This window comes from Odontesthes bonariensis, chromosome 23 (assembly GCF_027942865.1).
Source record: "Odontesthes bonariensis isolate fOdoBon6 chromosome 23, fOdoBon6.hap1, whole genome shotgun sequence".
In the NCBI taxonomy this organism is placed as follows: Eukaryota; Metazoa; Chordata; class Actinopteri; order Atheriniformes; family Atherinopsidae; genus Odontesthes; species Odontesthes bonariensis.
In genome coordinates this window covers 25,877,037-25,898,492 of record NC_134528.1, presented here as the reverse complement: position 1 = coordinate 25,898,492, position 21,456 = coordinate 25,877,037, and the positions used below count along the sequence as shown (strand labels likewise).

Genomic DNA, 21,456 nt, shown 5'->3' with positions numbered 1-21,456 from the left:
TGCTTTTATTTCTAGTAGAATAGATTAGTGTAATGCCCTGCTTTCTGGTCTTCCCAAAAAAAGTATTCATTACCTACAATTAATACAGAATTCAGCTGCACGTGTGCTGACCAAGACCAGAGGGCGGGAACACATTACACCAGTTTTAAAATCGCTGCATTGGCTCCCCGTGCATTTCAGGATTGATTTTAAGGTTCTTTTAGTTGTTTATAAATGTCTTAATGGTCTTGGGCCTTCTTATCTATCTGATCTGCTTTTAAATTATGAGCCCTCGCGGACCCTGAGGTCCTCTGGTACCGGCCTTTTAGTTGTTCCTAAAGTTTGAACAAAAACTTATGGTGAGACGTCGTTCCACTATTATGGACCTTATTTGTGGAACAGCCTGCCAGAGAACCTCAGGGCTGCAGAGAATGTTGATGTTTTTAAAAAGAGGCTCAAGACCTACCTTTTTAGTTTAGCTTACAGTTGAATATTATTTAATTAATTGATTTATTTATTATTTTATATATATTTATTTATTTATTATTATTATTATTATTATATACTTATTATACACTTATTTATCCAGTGTTTTTCCTCATGGGGATCTTCCACACCAGGGACTATGCCCACTCGGTCTGTGGGGTCATTACTGTGGGGATCGCCCTGGTTCGGGGTGGCTGGGGGATCCTGCACTGCAGCCCTGGCTGTGGTGTGGATGCCAGCCTGCCCTGATCTGGGCGTTCCCCGTGGTGGCGGCCTCTGTGGTCATTGGTGGGCTGGCTCCCGGTGTGGACAGATCCCCAAGATACCGTTTCCTCACTTCAGCGTCAAGCCAGATTTTAATGTTGATTTTAATGTTGATTGTTGTTGATATTGATGTTGCTCATGTTGGGGGTGGTGGGGGGGTAGTATGTGTGCAGTGTGGTTGTCGGTGTGATGTTGTGTGTGAGTTTATGCATGAAATGATTTGATTATTGATTTTATTATGTAAAGCACTTTGTGCTGCTTTTTTAGTATGAAAGGTGCTATATAAATAAAGTTTGATTTGATTTGATTAGAGTAGCGGTAACCTTAACGTAGCAGCGCCACCTCTGTGACGGAGAAAATTGCAACGACTGGCGCATCGATTTGCGCCACTATATATTGCGGGCACGAAATCGTGCCGTCATCAACACCGCTCGCGCTAGCAGACGCAGCAACCATGCTTGAGCCTTAAAGGAATAGTTCGCCTCTTTTGACATGAAGCTGTATGACATCCCATATTAGCAATATCATTTATGAACATTGACTTACCCCCTGCTGCGTCCTGTGAGCCGAATTCCAGCTGAGTTTTGGGGTCCACGAAGCTAGTCCGGCTAGTTGGCTGGGGGCACAAAAATAAAGCGTTTTGCTTCTCAAAAAAATATCCGTTCAAAAGAGTAATACATTTGCATCACAAAATCGTTGTCCAGGAAAAAGTCAGACCTCACTTCGCTTGGCTCTATTTTTGCCTCCCTTGATATCAATGCGTCCAATGTAAAACTGTGCAGACCGAAGAACAGACCGAGCACTCCCTAGCCACCTAGCGATAGCTGCACCTGTTACGGTGTTTACTGCTCGGAAGCAGGGGACTGCTCGGTCTGCTCTTCGGTCTGCACAGTTTTACATTGGACGCATTGATATCAAGGGAGGCAAAAATAGTGCCAAGCGAAGGTCTGACTTTTTCCTGGACAACGATTTTGTGATGCAAATGTATTACTCTTTTGAACGGATATTTTTTTGAGAAGCAAAACGCTTTATTTTTGTGCCCCCAGCCAACTAGCCGGACTAGCTTCGTGGACCCCAAAACTCAGCTGGAATTCGGCTCACAGGACGCAGCAGGGGGTAAGTCAATGTTCATAAATGATATTGCTAATATGGGATGTCATACAGCTTCATGTCAAAAGAGGCGAACTATCCCTTTAATCCTTCTTCATCGCTCTGATTGGTTGTTGTGCCATCCTATTGCGTGCAGAGCCAACTTGACACACAACCGTTTATCCCGGCCACACTGCTATCCAGCGTCACTAGACCCCTGTACAGCTTTTTGCTGTACGGGTCTGGCTTGCTAGGCTATTGGCTTCCAAGACTACAGAGAAACCTTGGAGTTTTAGCAGGATCTTTTATTTGACTCACATATATAATAGGTTTCTAGGAACACCTTTTTTCATCCTAATGTTGCCAAAGATAGATGGGGGCGGCTGTGGCTCAGTGGTTATAGTCGGTCGTCCAATAACCGGAAGGTTGGCGGTTCGATTCCCACTCTCGCTTGGTGGAACTGATAGCTGGAGGGGTGTCAGTCCACCTCCTTGTCAAGGCTGAGGTGCCCTTGACCAAGGCACCGTACCCCCATGCTCCCCGGGCGCTTTCATGGCTGCCCACCGCTCCAGGTTGGCATCTGTCTCTGAGTGTGTGACCCTGTGCGTGTGTGTCAACAGGTGCCAACCTGGATGGGTTAAAAGCAGAGGACAATTCTACCTTCAGGTATAAATAAAGTTACTTACTTATAGGAACAAACTCATTCATGCATCTGTTACTTCATATTTGTCCAATTTTAGCATCTTTTTTTACTCTGCTCTCTTCACTCTCCATATATAAACATGATATTATATAGACAATAACTTGTGTTTGACTTTCCTGCTTTAACAAACCCCGGCCGGATGAGGCAGATGTCCGCCAGTCTTGGGATTCTTCCTCTTCACCGTCATCTCGTGCATGCATAGGATAGGGAATCGAATAAAAGAAAAGATTCAATATGATCTGTTGGTTTCCTTACATAACAGTTTATGAATTGGCATTATATGAACACAATAAAGAAGTAATTAATTTGGATTGTAAAGAATTAGGTTTAAATGGAATAGAATGGGATAACAGCGAATTGAACCATTTCTTTAAAGTGCCACAAGGTTATTTTTGTTGTGAATTGATGCCATATAAATAAAGTAAATTGAAATTAAGTGTTTTGACTGGTGCTGCATAGTGTCAAGCACAGTCAATGACAGACAGTAAATGCTAGATATCTCATTACATGCTATTGGAATGTCAAGTATATTGCTGCAGTTTACATTCCCACATTTTTCTTAAAAGCACAGAGAGAACAGTCACATGACATAATAATTAGATGTTTTTTTTAATTCTATTATATCTTTTCATTTTAGTTGGCAATTTTAAATGAACGGATCTTGCTTCTTTTTTTCTCCAAATATAATGGCATTTTTGTTTGGTTAACCGTGATGCAAACCTGTTTTACACACCAATAAATCAAGCAAATTGTTTGTTATAGCAGGTAAAAGGAAACTTGCAATCATGAGAACACAATCAGATTGAAAAGTGGGAGAATTTCCCTTTAATGACCGTTAATGTGAAGAGCAGCACTTAGAGAAAATCTCTGAGTGCAGAACATTCCATCAAGAAAGAAATATGATAAGAGTGGTCCTCCAAAATGGTAGATTCATCAAACTTTAATGCATAAAATTAAAAGAAAAAAAAAAGTAGAATGAATAAACTCGTAGCTAATATCAGGGTCTAAAATGAAAAGTTGTTAACTTTAACACATCCGAGCAGCGGGCAATAAAATAAGGAACAAAACTCAGAGGCTGGAATCCAGCGTGAGCTCCGGATCACAGGAGTGCATCATGAGATGAAGGCGTTTGGAAAATTCCGGACCGACCCTTCGAGTTGTTGAGGTGACACCTTCTCCTCTGCGGATCAGAAGGTCAGACAGCAGAGAGACTTTAGCGCCGTCAGACCTGCACTGACTATAAGCCTGTGGACACAGAGGAAATAGTTTTCAGAAAAGACATTACTTCCTGCTTCTGAAGAGTGCAGACGTGTCTTTGCTTCCTCCTGCTGCTTACTGCTTTATTCGCTTTTAAATCATTCTACTTCTTTCCACAAGTTTTGGATATAATTTTATTCTTTTTCTTTTAATTGTATATTTGTAAACGGTATTAGCCCTCCTGTTTACAAAGAGAATCGGACAGAACAATGGGCCTCATGCAACAACCGTTCGTACGCACAGATTTGTTCTTAAGTCGTGCACCAATCTTTTCGTATTTTACCTTTTCTTTCAGGTACGAACAGAATTTACGAGTGATCCAGACCTGTCGTAGGAGTTTCATAAAATAGTCAGCTGTTCAAATCAAGTTTACAGTGTACACAAGAGAAGAACTGTTGGCACTGTCAAGGATTGGACGCAGAATTAAACATCCAATTCCGACTGAGCTTAAAAAGCTGTACCGTGCATGCAGAGCTGGAGCGAAACTAAAGACAAAGAGGCACAACAGGAGGTGGAGGTACAAACCTTTTCTGCCCTCGGTGATTATGGGAAACGCGATCTCACTATCTAACAAGTGTGATGAGCTAGAGGCGCTTGTGCGGCACCAACGGCTGTATAAGGAGAGCAGTTTGATCTGTCTGTCTGAGTCCTGGCTGAATGACAACACACCAGACTCATGTGTGGACATCCCCAGCTTCACAGCCGTACGAGCAGGTCGTGACTTGAGTACGAGCGGCGGTAAGCGGAGGTGTTATACTGTTCTTTAATCAGAGATGGGTAAACCCCCGCAATGTGACCATTAAGGAGAGGGTTTGTTGTCCAGACATCGAACTGCTGTCAGTTGGTTTCCGTGCGTTCTAGGCGCCCAGAGAGTTCCCATACACAGTCGTCATCGTTGTTTACATTCCTCCGAGGGCGGCACCTACAACGGCGTGTGATGTCATCCATGACACCGTTGCTAGGATACAGACCCAGCATCCTAAGGCATTCATTGCAATCACAGGGGATTTCAACCACGTCTCTCTATCCTACTGCCTGACTGGCTTTGTACAGTATGTGGACTGTCCAACACGTGGAGAAAGGACATTAGATCTGTTCTATGCTAACGTGAAGGAGGCTTACAGGTCAGATCTGATCACAGCATGGTCTATCTACAACCCACATACAGACCGTGTGTACAAAGACTTCCTGTTACTACCAGATCTTTCAGGAAGTGGTCACCAGAGGCGAGTGATGCATTGAGAGACTGCTTTGATGTCACAGACTGGGCTGTACTGCTGGAGGAAGAAGAAATGGACATAAGCCGCTTTCGGACAGAGCCGTTCTAAGAACGCAGTTATCAGAACTGTCCTACTCGAATTTCGTTCTGATAACTGTCCTTCCCCAGCGGAACTGTTTCAATCTGCATTCGCACATGAGTCAGGACCAGGTTGGGACTGATGCGCTGCGCGCAGCCGTCTGCATCAGTGACGTGTTACGTTAGCCGTTTAGCGCCACATTCAACAACAAAACAAAACAAAACCCGGTAAAAGTAAGGAGAGAAGAAAAAACACCACAAAGAAGCTAATATGGAGAGCGGGGAGGCCACCGTGTTCATGGTCTGCATGATGGTGATATTAATCATGGACGATCACATCAGGCGTCTAATATCGAGGCTGGAAGAGTTCACAGAGTCAGGAGACGAAGGGTTGAGCGCAGGCGATACTTTTTCATTTCATGAAGGAAGAAAGGAGAGCAGAGCGCCGCAGACAAAGGAGACAACGTGTAAGTTTAACTTATTAAACACGCGCCGGTTGTGTCCGTGTCCTATGAGTAAACATTTCAGCTGTGACAGCATGACATGGGGCGTAGTTACCGACCACCAAACACCTCCGTCAGATGCGTTCTTTAGAACCATGAAAAGACCCGACCTCGGAGAAGGAGCTGAAATGGTTTTAAGAACTAAGGGAGATGGCCCCGAGTTCCTGTATGTCCAAATGCGGGAGAAAACGGCCCTGTGGATTAAAAGGTTATTAGAACTGCCAAAGGTTCCTACAGTCCAAAAGCGGCTATTGACATGGACAGGAGGGTCAGCACCATCACAGACTACATTAACTTCTGTAGGGACACTGTGATTCCAGTGAGGACTGTAAGGTGCTATCCAAATAATAAACCATGGATCACCAGTGACATCAAAGACCTCCTGAACCAGAAAAAGAGGGCGTTCCAGAATGGAGATGGAGAAAGGCGGAGGAGTGTACAACAGGAGCTTAAAAAGACATTACGTCGAGCTAAGGTGGAGTACAAGAAAAAGGTAGAGAAACAGCTGAAGAACAATAACACCAAGGAGGTGTGGAGGGGCATGAGGACCATCACTGGATTCAGACTGAAAAACTCTATCTGTGGAAGGTGATGTGGACAGAGCCAACACTTTCAACCAATATTACAACAGGTTTGACAGTGTGGCTTTTTCCACCTCTGCTGCTGCTGCTCCCTCCACCCCCACCACCACAGCTGCTTCCTCTATACTGCTTCCACTGCCCTGCTGTACTTCCACCTCAACGGCAACCAGCATTGCCAAGCCTCCTCCTCTGCCTGACTGCACCTCCACCTCTGCAGCAACTGTCACCAACAGGCTTCTTCTGTCCAGCTGTACCTCCACCTCTACAGCAGCTTCCACCGCCAGATCTCCTAAGCCAAGCTACACCTCCACCTGTACGGCAGCTTCCACGACCAGGCATCCTGAGCACAGCTGCACCTCCACCTCTGCAGCAGCTTCCACTACCAGGCCTACTGAACCCAACCGCACATCCACATCTGCGGCAGCTTCCACCACCAGGCCTTCTGAACCCAGCCACACCTCCACCTCTGCAGCAGCTTCCACCACCAGGCCCCCTAAGCCCAGCTGCACATCCTCCTCTGCGGCAGCTTCTACCTCCAGGCATCCTGAGCACAGCTGCATCTCCACATCTGTGGCTGCTCCCACCGCCTGGCCTCCTCTGTCCAGCTGCACCCCCACCCCCATCTCTATGGTTGATAGCAAGATCACTCCGGTACAACCTCTGTGTCTAACTATAGAGGAGGTTGGAGCTGAGCTCAGGAGACTTAAATCAGGGAGGGCTGCAGGCCCAGATGGAGTCTGTTCAAGGCTTCTGAGGGACTGTGCTGGTCAACTAGCAGTCCCTCTTCAGAAGCTCTTCAATATGAGCATTCAGATGGAAAAAGTCCCGGTGCTGTGGAAAACTTCTTGTCTCATACCAGTGCCCAAATTAGGGCAGCCGGTGGAGTTGAATGACTACAGATCGGTGGCTTTGACATCTCATACCATGAAGACCTTGGAGAGACTCGTCGCATGAGATTGCAGGTTGCCGAGGCTCTTGATCCCCTCCAGTTTGCCTACCAGAAACACATAGGAGTGGAAGACGCAATTCTGTACATGTTGCATCGGGCATATGCTTATCTGGATGTGCCTGGTTCATATGTGAGAATCATGTTCTTTGACTTCTCCAGTGCCTTCAACACCATACGGCCTCCCATACTGAAAGACAAGCTGCTAGGTATGAGCGTGGCCCCCTCCCTGACATCATGGATTATAGACTATTTGTCTGCCAGACCACAGTATGTCAGGATGGGGAAATGGGTTTCTGGAACACTGGAATGCAGTACTGGGGTTCCGCAGGGTACTGTTTTGGCTCCTTTTCTTTTCACCCTGTACACATCGGACTTCAGGTAAAACTCAAGAGTCCTGCCACATGCAGAAGTATTCTGATGATACGGCTGTTGTAGCATGTGTGCATGGTGGATAGGAGAAGGAGTACATGGACCTTGTGGTGGCCTTTACTAACTGGACCAAAAATAACTGTTTGCTCCTGAACACCACCAAGACCAAAGAGCTGGTGGTGGACTTCAGGAGATCTAAAACTCCATACCAGTCAGTCTGCATTGATGGAGGGGAGATAGAGACTGTTCAGACCTGAAAATACCTGGGGGTGGTGCTGGATAATAAACAGGATTGGTCTGCCAACATAGAAGCAGTGTACGGGAGGGGCCAGAGCCGTCTCTTCTTCCTGAGACGGCTCAGGTCCTTCAATGTCTGCAGTGGTATGATGTGCATGTTTTATCACACTATCATTGAGTGCACTGTTCTATGCTGTTGTTTGCTGGGGGAGTTGCACTACAGACAAAAACTGTAGGTGCCTGGACAAACTGGTGAAAAAGACTGGTTCTGTTGTAGGCAGAAGGCTGGACCCTCTCAGTGCTGTAGTGGAGCAACGGATGAGGAGGAAATTGTATTCTGTTTTGGAGAACAATAAACATTCTCTCCACATCATCCTCGCAGGACAGAGGAGCAGCTGCAGTGAGAGGCTCATCTCTCTGTGCTGCAGGGCTGAGAGGTTCAGAAGGTCCTTTGTTCCCACAGCCATAAGGCTTTTTAACAGTGAATGCGTGACAGTTCTTCTCAAATTGATTGATTGATTTTATTTATTTAGTCATTTATTATTATTATTTTCATTATTAGTTAGAAGTAGTATTTTTTTTTTAGAATTAGTATTATTGTTGTTGTTAATATACAATCATTGTAAATATTAATAATTTTTTGAGCTACTTGACTAATTTGAATTTCCCCCATTGGGGGATGAATAAAGTATTTTTCTATTCTATTCTATTCTATTCTATAATGATGCTGACATGATTCTGTATGACTTAAATTATGCACTAATTGAAGGTTAATTTGACTCTGTATATAACAAGGTCAATGGGAAGCGATTTAGATTGCCAAGGACTGTGCTGCTGCAAATATGCAGCTTCCTGGAGCCACATCTCCAGAGAGAAACACGCCGATCAAAGTCAATTCCATTACACGTCCAGGTCCTCACCACCCTTGGATTTTTGGCCACTGGAACCTTTCAGTGACAGATCAGGTGTGTCCCAGTCCTCTGTGACTCGTGCGCTACCCTTAGTCATCAAAACTCTCATCAGTTTATCACCCATGGTACATCAAATTCCCATACACTGCTGTCCAACAAGTACAAATTAAGAGGGACTTTTAATCGGATCAATAGACAGCACACATATACGCATCAAAGCACCCGTGCCGTTGTGGAGCGCACTGAGCTGAAGGCCAGGTGGATATGTCTCGATACAGCGGTGGGCAAAACTGCTTTATAGCCCAGAGAAGCCCAGGCAGACCAGACCGAGACGTTTTTTTTTTTTTTTAAGCCGTTTTCAAATCAAACCATTTCATTTTTATTTCTGTAACATTACGAACTACAGGTGACACGGAATTACCAGCACTCGTAATTGCTTCCCATTTCTTCGCTTTAGCAGGTCCCGTAATTCCACTGCTGACACTGCTAAAATGACAGATTTTCCTTTTTGGATCTCTGAAAACAGAACATCAATCTCAGAGCCCCTAAAGTTGTTCTTTTTGCGCCTTGATGCCATAGGAGAGAGGAAGCACAGCCTTATATGGTATAATTTTGGGCGTGGAGTATGCAAATCTACTATCCTGCACTTAAATATGCACGGGTGGCATTCATCATTTACGCAGGTCGTTTACACACCTTTTCCGCAGTTAAGAGCGTTTGTTGAATCTGACGTGGCTTGTTCATACGAGACCTTCGTAAGAAAAAAGTAAGAGAAATTTAGAGTAAAAATATGAAAATGTTCTTGCATGAGGCCCAGTGTCTCCTAACCCTGCAGTACCAGTGAGCTGCACAGAGTGTGAGCGACTCTCTGTGAGGATAACACAGATCGAGAAGAGGATTGAAACGGTGCAAGACATTCGTAAGAACAAGGAATTTATTGACTCTATTATAGCTCCTGTGCAGGCTGTGGAGCCTTCATGTGCCAAAGGACTAACTCAGATCTTTCTACACGGGATCACAGCTGATGTGGAATCTCACACTGCAGACCTGGCTGACACACTTCCTGGATGTGTCCAAATGACACTGGAATATCTGGTGAAGCTCCCAAACCGAACAGTCCGACTGACATCTCCTACTGGAACAGTGTTGGTGCCAAACCAAAGTCATCAACCCCAGCCAGGATCTGGTCTCATGTTGTCCGTCGCAGAGGTAAACCCAGCACGAAACCTAAACCTCCAGTACTCACTCCGCCACCTGAAGTCCATAATAGATATGATCCGTTGATTCCAGATAGAATGTGTGATGATGAATGTACTGCAAAAATGAATGAAAACAAGAGAAATGGCCCCAAAACTCAGCCTATTGCTAACCAGATTATCAGGAGAAGCCCAAATCCCACAACCAAGGTGAGGACTACAGAAGCGATCGACAACTCCACACAAAATGGAATAGATACCATTGTAATTGGGGACTCTATAACACAGCATGTCAGAATGGCAAAGACGGAAAATATAACTTTTTCTGATACATCAGTCAGGGAATTGATAGATATCTTGCCGACCATTCTGTCTACTCATCCAGATGGCATGAGGATCATTGTCCACACGGGGTCTTTTGATATTTTCAGAAGGAAGACTGGCTCTCAGATCCTGAAGAAAGACTTTTCTCTGCTGTTGGAGAGACTGTGTTACTATGGAGCACACCGTGTCTCCATTTCAGGCCCCATTCCTACTGTGGGTAAAGGAATTGAACTTAAAACACATGGTTGCCAAATGCATGCATCGCCCATGAGATTAGGTTCATTGATAACTTTAATATCTTTTGGAACTGTAAGGAGTGTTTCAGATCTGATGGCATGCATCCGAATCGAACTGCATGCAGATTACTTGGTGCACACTTACGTCATGCTGTTGGGACGGCAAACCCAAACGTGACTGTACAAATTAGAGTGAAGGACAGAGCAGAGAGGCAAACAACTGGGGAGACAAGGAGGTCCGCGAGCTCCTCAGCCTCAGAGCAGAGGACGTTATTTACCGCCACATGTCGGGGACGGTGAAAGATGGACCTCTGCTGGAAGGGCTGGCGAGAAAGATGGGAGAGCGCGGTTTCCCACGCAGCAAGACGCAGGTGACCAACAAACTAAAGGCCATGAGGAAAAAGTTCCATGCGGTTAATGACCACAACAGCAGGAGTGGCAGAGGGCAATTTCCTCAACTTGGACATTATAGTGCTCTTGTATTCTCCGCATATGTTCTTCGGCGGCATCCCGCGTTGTGACCATCCACACCCCGTAAAATAACATCTCCATGAACTGCATATACAATTGCAAAAACAAGTCCTCAAGGTGTCCCGCCATCGTTGGTTTGAAAAATTTGATGCAGACAGGTGTATTTAACCCTACCTCCGACGCATGGCTTGCGCCTACGTCATTGTACACGCCCAGCATTTTATGTGTTTCGTGTGACGCTCTGCCACTAGGCAACGCCCCCTGAACTCGGCTTCAGGCGACACGGGTCACCTAATACGCCAAGCTTTCACATTGCTCGACGCGGGACGAAGTGGCAATTTGGCTAAGGTAGCGGGTCTCAGTGTGAAAGGGGCTAATGACTTCATAATTTCACACAATTTAGATTTTCTTTTTCTGACAGAGACATGGTTAACAGAGAGCACAAGTGCTACTGTTCTTAATGAAACAGCACCCCCAAATTTTTGTTTTATGGATAAATGCCGAAATGGGAGGAAAGGTGGGGGGGAAGCTAGCCTGGGTGCCAGCCGAACTTAGACCCGCCCATAAAAGTTTTGGTCGGGAAGTTCGGTCTGGCTCTGCTCAGTTGGGAAATCATTATGCCCGACCAAGAATCGGTCGACCCAATCAGATTGCCAGGGCGGGCTTTATACGATGATGGACAGATGATCAACAGGGACATTATCGGCTACGTCACTAAAGAGCTGAACATGGCTGCCGCTGGAGAGCTAGGGTGTGTAGATTCTGCCATCGAGTCTGTTCTACAGGATCTCCACATTCCATTCATTTTGAAAGACGAACATGCGATAAAGGCTTTTATCGATAGAAAAGATGTTTTTGCCATCCTTCCTACAACAAGTGTGTGTTGCTTAATCTACGTCACATACTACGTTGCTCTGATTGGTTGTAGGTCTATCCAATTGAGCGAAGAGGCATTTTTTCTCCTGGTTCGGTTGAAACAATCCCAATACTCAAAACTCTATTGAGCGGTATCAGACTCACATTCTGACTAGAATCGTGAGTATGACGTAGTCAGGCTAGGGGGAAGCTGCCTTATTTAAATATACATTCCAGTGTAAAGAGATCTCATTTGGTGATTTCACTTCCTTTAAATATCTTAGTTTTATTTTAAAGGGTTTTCCTAAAATTCTGTTCTTAATCATTTACAGATCTCCAGGATACTGTGCAAGTTTTATTGATGAATTTTCTGAATTATTGTCTGTTATTTCAACTAGTTTAACCATTTTATCTTGACCAGGGATTTTAACATTCACATAGATAATATGACGGATGGAAATGCCAAACTATTTTCTTCTGTGCTGAACATGTTTGGTTTGTGGCAACATGTAACAGAACCTACCCACCTTCGAGGTCACATTCTGGACCTGGGGTCCGTTTCACAAAGCAGGTTCAACCAACTCTGAGTCTATTCCTGATCTCTGAGTTGATCTACTCTGAGATAGAAAACTCTGAGTTTTCGGTTCCAGAAACGCTGATTTGAGTGAGGTTAATCAACTCTGAGTAGGTTCACCTTGAGTTTAGCGCGTGCACCACAACTTTAAAAAGCCAGCATCAATGGAGCCCCGATTCGACGAGTCACCTTGGCAACGGGGAAGAGGAGGGGCTACGTTTTTCACCAACCTCGAATTGGAAATCTTAATGCGCTCATACGGCGAGTTTCAATACGTTTTTAGAAATAAGTGCAACACCGTTGCAGCAGCAAAAGTGTAAGTTTAAATGTAGTCCTTTGCAATCCCAATAATATTACAGGGAAACTGCTTGAATGGTAGCCCATTCATTTATTTAATTTAGGTGCAATCTCGCGGGGGAGAAGCGCACTTGGCAGTTTAAGATGAAATATAAAAACATTGTTCAAACAGGTGAGACATCGGCATGGAGGCTCATTTTGATCATGTTTTACACTGTAATGTAAATATTAAGTGGCTATTTGACTGTGCAGTTATTTTATTCCCAACATAATGTTGTTTTCACACACATAAACTATGTCTTCTCATCTATATTATCCATCCATCCATTATCTATACCGCTGAATCCGTCAGTCGGGTCGCGGGGGGGCTGGAGCCTATCCCAGCGGTCAATGGGCAAGAGGCGGGGTACACCCAGGACAGGTCGCCAGTCCATCACAGGGCCACATAGAGACAAACGAGACAAACAACCATACACACTCACAGTCACTCCGAAGGACAATTTAGAGTCGTCATCTATATCATGTTCTGTTAAATAATTAAGCCTATTTAAACTAACACAGACTTCTATTGAGCCAACAGAAAGAAGGCAGATGCCAGTAAAACGGGTGGTGCCCAGCACCGCCACCTCTAACGGGAGGCCAGTGGCTGAGGGAATCCACCCCCAAGACACGAGTGCCTTTATAAAATATGATAGGCCTATATATGTCTTTTTTAAGCCTATTCATACAAATATTTATTTGTCTTTTATGTCTTTTTTTCTTTTGTCCCAACATATTCTGATGGTGCCGCTCAAAAAGATAATTGTCTGTAAATGCAAAAATCTATGCGTGGTCTGATAACCATCTCCGACGAATATTTATTTCTCTGCGCAATAATGCTGCACCTTCATCCACGGGATCGTTGTCAAAAGGACATGCCATGTTCGTGAAAAAAGTCGCCTCCTACTGTGCCTAATTGACTTATAGAAGTAGAAGAACTCGCTCTGCTGACTGAATGAATGAGGAAATCAAATGGCGTGTGTGCTGAAAGAGGGCGGAGACAGAAAGAAACTCGAGGTTTCTTGAATAAAACCTGGTCCCGACCAGGTTCGGTTCAGAGAGTCTGTTACTCCGGTAACTGACCGAGAGGTTAAGTTACCTCTCTTTGTGAAACAGGCTAGAGTTACCCCTCTTTCTCGGGGTTGAGTTACCTCCCTTTGTGAAACGGAGAACTCAGGGTTTCCCTCATTTCAGGGTTAACCAACTCAGAGTTTTCACTAAACCTGCTACGTGAAACGGACCTCTGGTCATTTCTAAAGTTGTTGATATTTCTACTGTTGTTGTTATTGATTTGGCCTTGTCTGATCATTTTGGTAGTTTATTTGATTTATTGATCACTCAGAATGTTCAAACAACCAGCTTCTCAGTTAAGAAGAGGTACATTAATGAGAAAACAAGTGCTCAGTTTAGGGAGGCCATAGCTATGTTAACAACAATGAGCCAAGAGTCGGTTGAAGGACTGCTGGATCATTTCAACTTGAAAATTTTGAATGTAATGGAAGCTGTTGCTTGATAAGAATCAAGAGCACCTTGAGCAAACAAAACACCATGGAGAAACACCACTACGGTCACAAACCTGAAAAGAGAATGCAGGAAAGCTGAACGTAAGTGGAGGAAAACAAAGCTTCAGATTCACTATGAGTTGTACAAACAAAGCCTGCGTAGTTATAACAATGAGCTGTGCAAGGCCAGAGAGCTGCATTTATCTGAAATGATTAATAAGAATGTCAACAATTCTCAAACTCTGTTTGCTATGGTTGAAAAACTCACAAATCCTCCTAAACAGTCAAATCCAGACCTCCTCTCCACTGAGAAATGCAACGAATTTGCCAACTTTTTTAGCCAAAAAACTCAAAACCATTAGACAACACAGTCACGCAACACAGACAAACAAGAAAACTGATCTAAAACTAGTCTAAAACCTAGAAATAACTTCGTTATTTTTTCGTTATGTCACAATTTAATATTGTTGATTTAAAAATCCTAGAGGAAACAGTTCGGCATCTGAAATCAACAACTTGCACTCTGGACATAATCCCATCTGATTTTTTTAAAACTGTTTTTACCTCAGTAAAAAGTGATCTCCTACAAATAGTTAACAGCTCACTGGCATCAGGCATTTTTCCCAAGTCACTAAAGACAGCTGCCATTAAGCCATGATGAACAACTACAGACCTGTATCTAACCTCTCTTTTATATCCAAGATCATTGAGAAAGTTGTATTTAACCAGCTCAACGACTTTCTGAATGAAAGTGGAAGTCTTGATAACTTTCAATCAGACTTCCGACGTCATCACAGCACTGAAACAGCTCTGGTCAAAGTATTAAACGACATCAGGTTGAATCCTGATTCTGGTAATGTTTCAGTCCTGGTTCTGTTGCACCTCATCGCTGCGTTTGATACTGTAGATCACAGAATCCTGTTGCACAGGCTGGAAAACTGGGTTGGACTTTCTGGAGCGGTCCTTAACTGGTTCAGGTCCTATTTAGAAAGGCCAGAGTTATTTTGTTACAATTGGCAGCTATGAATCTGAGCGAGTGGCCATGACTTGTGGAGTCCCCCAGGGGTCAATTCTTGGACCTCTTCTGTTTAACTTGTATATGCTCCCTAACTTTAACATCAATTATCACAGTTATGCAGACGATAAACAACTTTATGCGTCTCTGTCACATGACGACTGCAGCCCAGCAGACGTACTGTGTCAGTGTCTGGAGGAAGTAAACACCTGGATGAGAGAGAATTCTCTACAATTAAATGAAGACAAAAAGAGAAGAGGGTCAATGGTAAATATTTTGAGACTCGGGCCCTTACAATCACTGACCAAGTTCGTAACCTTGGAGTGTTGATAGACTCAGATCTGACTTTCAGCAGCCATATCAAAGCTGTCACCAAGGCAGCTTTTTACCATCTCAGAAACATCAACAGAATTAAAGGTTTCAACTCTCAAAAAGACCAGGAGAAACTCATCCATGCATTCATCTCCAGTAGACTCGATTACTGTAATGCTCTTTTAATTGGACTTCCCAAAAAGAGCATTAAACATATGCAGCTCATCCAGAATGCTTCTGCTAGAGTTTTAACCAGGACTAAGACATCTCAACACATCACACCAGTTTTAAAATATTTACATTGACTTCCAGTCAGTCACAAAATATATTTTAAAAGCCTGCTGATGGTTTACAAATCCCAGAACGGTTTCGGCCCAAAATACATCTGTGATATGTTCAGAGAATATAAACCTAGCAGAGCTCTTAGATCCAAGGACTCAGGTCAGGAAGTCCAGTCCAGACTAAACATGGAGAAGCAGCATTTGGCTGTTATGCTGCAAACAAATGGAACAAACTGCCAGTGGAGATTAAACTTTCACCAAATGTAGACATTTTTAAATCCAGGTTAAAAACATTTCTTTTCTCATGTGTCTATGCATGAATCTGCATGATATCTTTTAATTTATCTTGACTGTTGCTTATTTTAATTCATTTTAATTATTTTATTTGTTTCTCTTTATTTTCTTTTATGCATTTTTAATGCTTCTTACACTCCCCGCTGCAATGCTTTTATTTTATGTAAAGCACTTTAAATTGTTTTGTACATGAAATGTGCTGTACAAATAAATTTGACTTTGACTTTTGACTTTGAAAAGAACTGATGTGTTGCCTTGATATTGAAATCTTTATAAAACCGGTTAACTGACATCTTGAGTCTGATACTTTCATTTGCAATAAGAGGAAGAATCTGAACTGACAAATAAGCTGTGACGATGGTTTATTTCAGAGTATAAGCAACATATGCAGCACATAATGAAGACATCAGGCAAGAAAGAGTGGAGGTGAGACATTTATCATTAATTTAAAGAAAAGCAAGTTTTTGCAACGCTTTGCTGAAAATGTCTTTGGTTGTGGTTCAGCCGTGGGTCTACCTGCCTTGAATGAAATGTGAAATGTAGTTGAATGGCCAGAGGTCGCCCGACTCAGCATCAGCAGAATATTCCACTTCTTTCCCTTCAAAAGTCTTTTTAGGTGCTTTAAAGTTGTGTTAGGCTACTGTTCAGCTTAACTGTGCAGTACCATCCCATCGGCTTTGCAACATTTAAATGAGTCTGAGAAATGTATCTCTCTGGACACTTAAGTTCACACTACAAGATGTTAAGTCCCATTTTTCAAGTTGCTGGTGACCCCATAATCGCAGATCACTTGTGTTGTGTGAAACCATAATGATTAGAAACTCCAGATCGAAAGATATATAAAAAAAAAAGAAAATGGCGCGCGCACAGGAAGTACAACAGCGAGACAGACATTCACTCATGGTCAAGACACTCATCTAGATTTATCAGGCGTTTTAGATTAATCTGAGAAAACAATGATGTCCAAGCCTAATCAAGCTCTGCTATTCCCATTTATCATGGATGGTTTTGCCCACTGAGGTGAATCCTCTGCATATGATGTTATGAAGTCTGGCCTTTAAGGTAGATTTGGATAACACCATGTCTACATCCTGGAGAGTTGTCCCTGGGTTGGAAGATGTGAATGAGTTTTCTTTATCGTGTAAATGATCCTGTGCACGGTTAACTACTGACGTCTTCTGAGGATGTCCGAGCCTTTTTGCTGAGGTCAGATGTTGGACATCGTTGTCATTCTCATATATACATTGTTCTTACAGACTTTGTACTAGCTTATTCCATTAAACAAATTGTTGTTTCTTTGATTCGGTTTAGACTTCATGTAATTGGGCTTGTACTTAATTTGCTTCCTTTTTAAAAAACTTGTGATGCCTTTTGCTGAGAATTGGCGCTGTATAAATTAACTGAACTGAATTAACTGAAGTATAATTGTCTATTTATATGTTCAGCACTGTAACAGACAGGAGGCCTGTGTAGATTACATCTTCTCCAAGTGTTCTTGTTGTGAACAAAAGAGAAACAAAGACAGGATTGGAATATTGTTTTCTTGGGCTGCATCAGTAAATGCAAGTAAAGACAGTTCATGTTTGGCTGTTATAATGAAGCAAGTGTACCTTTTTGAGCAGCTGTGGGGAGGGATAAGCTGCCAAGATGGCAGCGGCCATGTCCGGACTGACTCTGTTGAACTGTTGAATCTGCCTCTTCCACACTTGCAACAGGCCCTTACCAGCTTTATCTACCCGCTGGCCTCCCGCCCACTCACTCTCCAGATAGAAGGTGAAACCGGTCTTCTCCTTCTCTTGCCTGAAAACAAACAGAGGAACATGGGAAATGAATGTTTGATCTGGCAGGAGCCGTGTTCAGCTGAGCCGTTAACCGCATAGGGCCTGAGATCGCTCACTTGAAAGGGGCCTCTGCAACAGCTTTGGTTGTCATGGTGATGTGGTCCGAGAACTCCTTCCAGGTAGATAAAAAGTGGACAGACACTCCGGTGTAAAGCTGGAGATGGACAACTGCCTGAGAGAGAAATATGAGTCTTCAAAAAAATGAAAATACTGAGGTAATTAATCCTTCTGAACATTAATGTTCATATTATAACCCCTTCAACAGCGACCGTTAAAAAGATTGGTAGACTTTGTTTAATTTTCTCTTTGATTTATATTTCTTTGAGACATTTGAAGTATCCATAGGCTATTAGCTTTTGGTTTACCCCTGATATAACACATCTGCAGGTATACGTTTATGGTATATCTTAAAGTTATGCAGTTCACATCTTTTAAGATTATTCCGAACCCCATTAAACATAAAATAATGGATATGCAAATACAAAGGAGTTTCTTAATAGTTTTAAGAAACTATTAGAAAGTTATCCTCTGAAATCCAATTGAAATACATAATTACTACATTTACAGAAACTCAGATTTAAAATGTAACTATCTAAATATGTTTAAAGCTATGCCTCAATTTTAACTTTAGTTTAAGTTCAAAGGCAAAATGAACGAAATATGAACTGTACATAAATCTCTAATAAATAATAATGTCTAATAAAGAGAGTGGTTAACAAGTTGAAATCAGGTGGTTCTGGGAAGAAATGTGGCTAGAGGTAAGAGAATGGAATAATGACACCAGGTAAACATTAAAGCTGACTGGAGTGGATGAAGCAGCCTTGCATTCCAAATTGCCCTCCCAATGTCCTGATCTAAGTGCTGTCGATAATTTGTGCACAAAGTGTGAATGAGTTTGTGGCAGGAAATCAACAAATTTCCCCACTGAATGTTGTTAAAGTATCCAGCCTGAATTCTGCCATCAGAAGCATATAGCGGAGTAAATCTAACAAAAGCCCAAATATCAGATCTCCTGTCAGTTTATTTTTGTATTGATTTGAGAATAGCTAAAAGAAACACAGAAATTCTGCACTAAATTCCTCACTTTTTCTGTTAAAGAAAGTTTGCAACTGCAGAAAGTTAACAGTTTGAACCATGTCTCATTATGTACTGACACAGCACCGAAAATTTTATTTTATTTCCTCATTTATAGGACTTTAAAATGTAAAAACCTTAAAAACAACTTTATAGGTGAAAATCCTTTTTTTCACCGATAATTACACCTTTTCTAGGTTTTCTGCTTTAACTAAGAGACAAAACCCACCTCCTCTACTTCAACTCGGGACACCTCAGGTAGCACCTCAGCTCCACCATGCTTCCTTTTCTTCCTCGCTTTTTCTCCCTGCACGTCCGCACCCGCAACAGCCTCTCTGAACCTCTTCTGGTTGTGCAACTTCTGCAATCTGGGAACAAAGATTTCTTTGTTCTTTCTTTTTAGATTGACACTCAGAATATCCTCTTCATCCTTTCCCTCCATTTCCCCTCTTCATATATTCGTCTCACACGGTTTCCAGCTGAATTCTGTCAGACTCCACAGACGGTGAAAGGGGACATGTTTGCATGCCGCTGTGTGTTTACTTAGCATAGGTTGGTCCTTGAGGCTTTTAACATTTCACTGAATGCTCTACTTTACACTGTTGTACACACTCACTCTGGGATACACTCATCTCCCCTTCCTTCTCAACCCAATCAATCATAATAAGAGTGAAATAACTACTGCCAGTGGGGCTCCTACAAAGTTAATTGAGCCCATGAATAACTACTATAATCCTTGTGTTTTTTAATAATTTTTTTAAACATTTTAGAATTTAAATTGATGGGTGCAACTGCAGACAGCGAGTGGGTTTGCATACTTTTTCCATCTACTGTCCAAATGATTGGTTATTCATTGATCGTCAAACAGGATCAACAGCACATTAAATACTGAAACAGCCAGTGTGAATCCATCATGAGGGAAAATTACATGTTTTAGTTTAGGTCACACAGATTACGCGTCAGCTCGTGCCCGTTCCAGCCCAAGCTCACTGAAAAAAATCCACCATTTTGTGTTCTCTGTCTGTGTCAGAGCTGTGTTTAATCATGCAGATCCAAACGAAAGACATTTTCAGACAGAATCAAAAATTATAATAGGAACAGCTAGCCATACACACAGGATTGAGCAACACCAGACCTCCCTGCAAGGTGGGTATGTTTATCAGTGCTTTAAATTGAAGACCTGTGAAACAATCTGAAAATAAAGTTTCATCTCTGATTCACTTGTTTGTTCTCACCCTCTCCATTGCTTTTACTTCACACAGTTGGCCTACACAGTGCTGCTCGTTCTCATTCTCTCTTGCTTGTTGAGCCGAGGAGGAGAGGCAAAGGTTGAACATTGGAATGGGGGAGGCATAAGGGATGGGAGGCATCATTCAAGATGGAGCTGGCGAGCCGCTGCATCTGCTTCATGTACAGCGACTCCAAGCCCAGCTGTGTTTCCCCAATCAGCCGACCTGACCATTTAATAATCTGGTTGAGTGAACTCCTTTCTTTTAGGGACAAATTTCCGAACCACGATGCAAGTGAAAACGTTAAAATAGATTAAATAAAAGCATGATAAAACAGTGTCATCATGGTCCTATCAATGTGGAAATGGGACAACTTCCTCAGACAGAACAGCCGCTGGAGTCCCTTCCTGCTCACAGCTTTGCAGTTCTCTTTAAAGTTTAGGGTCGAGCCAATGATTGTCCCCAGATATTTATAGGACTGGACTTGTTCAATGACTTGTCCCTTGATCCTAACAGGTTCAGGTGTTTTGATATTCTTCCTTAAATCAATAGCCATGTCTTTGGTCTTTGTTAAATTAAGATGTGGGTAAGAGTCTTCACACCACTTGACAAAGTTGTCAACAACAGGGCCGTGTTCATTTTCATTTCCCTGCAGCAGGCTAACAATTACAGAGTCATCTGCATACTTTAAAATAAGGCGGTTGTTAAAAGTGCTCTGACACATATTAGTGTATAAAATGAATAACAAAGATGAGAGCACGCGGCCTTGTGGTAAGCCTGTGGAAGAGCACACTTTGTCAGATAAAAACCCATTAACTCTGACCCTCCGTGTCCTGTTTGTTAAGAAGTTTAAGATCCAGCCTGCAAGATTTGTACTCAAGTTAAAATGTTCTAAAAGCCTCTGTGTTAAAATATGCGGCTGGACTGTGATAAAAGCAGGGGAAAAAAATCGATGAACAACAGCCAGGCATGACACCCGATTCCTTCAAGATGTTTAAAAAGCAAAATTAAGAAGGGTGAGTGTGGCATCCTCCACTCCCCTTTTGGGCCTATAGGCAAATTGCAATTGGTCAAATCGGCTCTTTGTATTTTTCAAAATTTCTAGCCGTACCAGTTTTTCAAAGGTTTTTATAATGATTGAAGTCAAGGCCACCGGTCTAAAATCATTCAGTGTTCTGGGACGACTGGATTTAGGGACTGGGACAACCACAGCGTCCTTCCAAATCCTGGGGAACTGCTGCGCTTCTAAGGATCTATTAAAAATCTTGTGGAAAACCGGACTCAATTCTTT

At 42.8% G+C, this 21,456-nt stretch overlaps 1 protein-coding gene across 3 annotated transcripts in view; it reads right to left on the bottom strand.

Annotated features, from left to right (window-relative positions):
• Window positions 1-3,318: 3,318 nt before the first annotated feature.
• Window positions 3,319-21,456, bottom strand: part of eme1 (essential meiotic structure-specific endonuclease 1) — a 30,638-nt gene continuing 12,500 nt past the window's right edge. For all 3 annotated transcript variants that reach the window (XM_075457795.1, XM_075457797.1, XM_075457796.1), the window contains 4 exons: window positions 19,166-19,304; window positions 17,919-18,034; window positions 17,632-17,821; window positions 3,319-3,766 (listed from right to left, as the gene is read on the bottom strand). In XM_075457795.1, coding sequence (XP_075313910.1) covers window positions 3,590-3,766; window positions 17,632-17,821; window positions 17,919-18,034; window positions 19,166-19,304 — 622 coding nt within the window. In that variant the 3' untranslated portion in view covers window positions 3,319-3,589. The remainder of the gene's footprint in view (window positions 3,767-17,631; window positions 17,822-17,918; window positions 18,035-19,165; window positions 19,305-21,456) is intronic.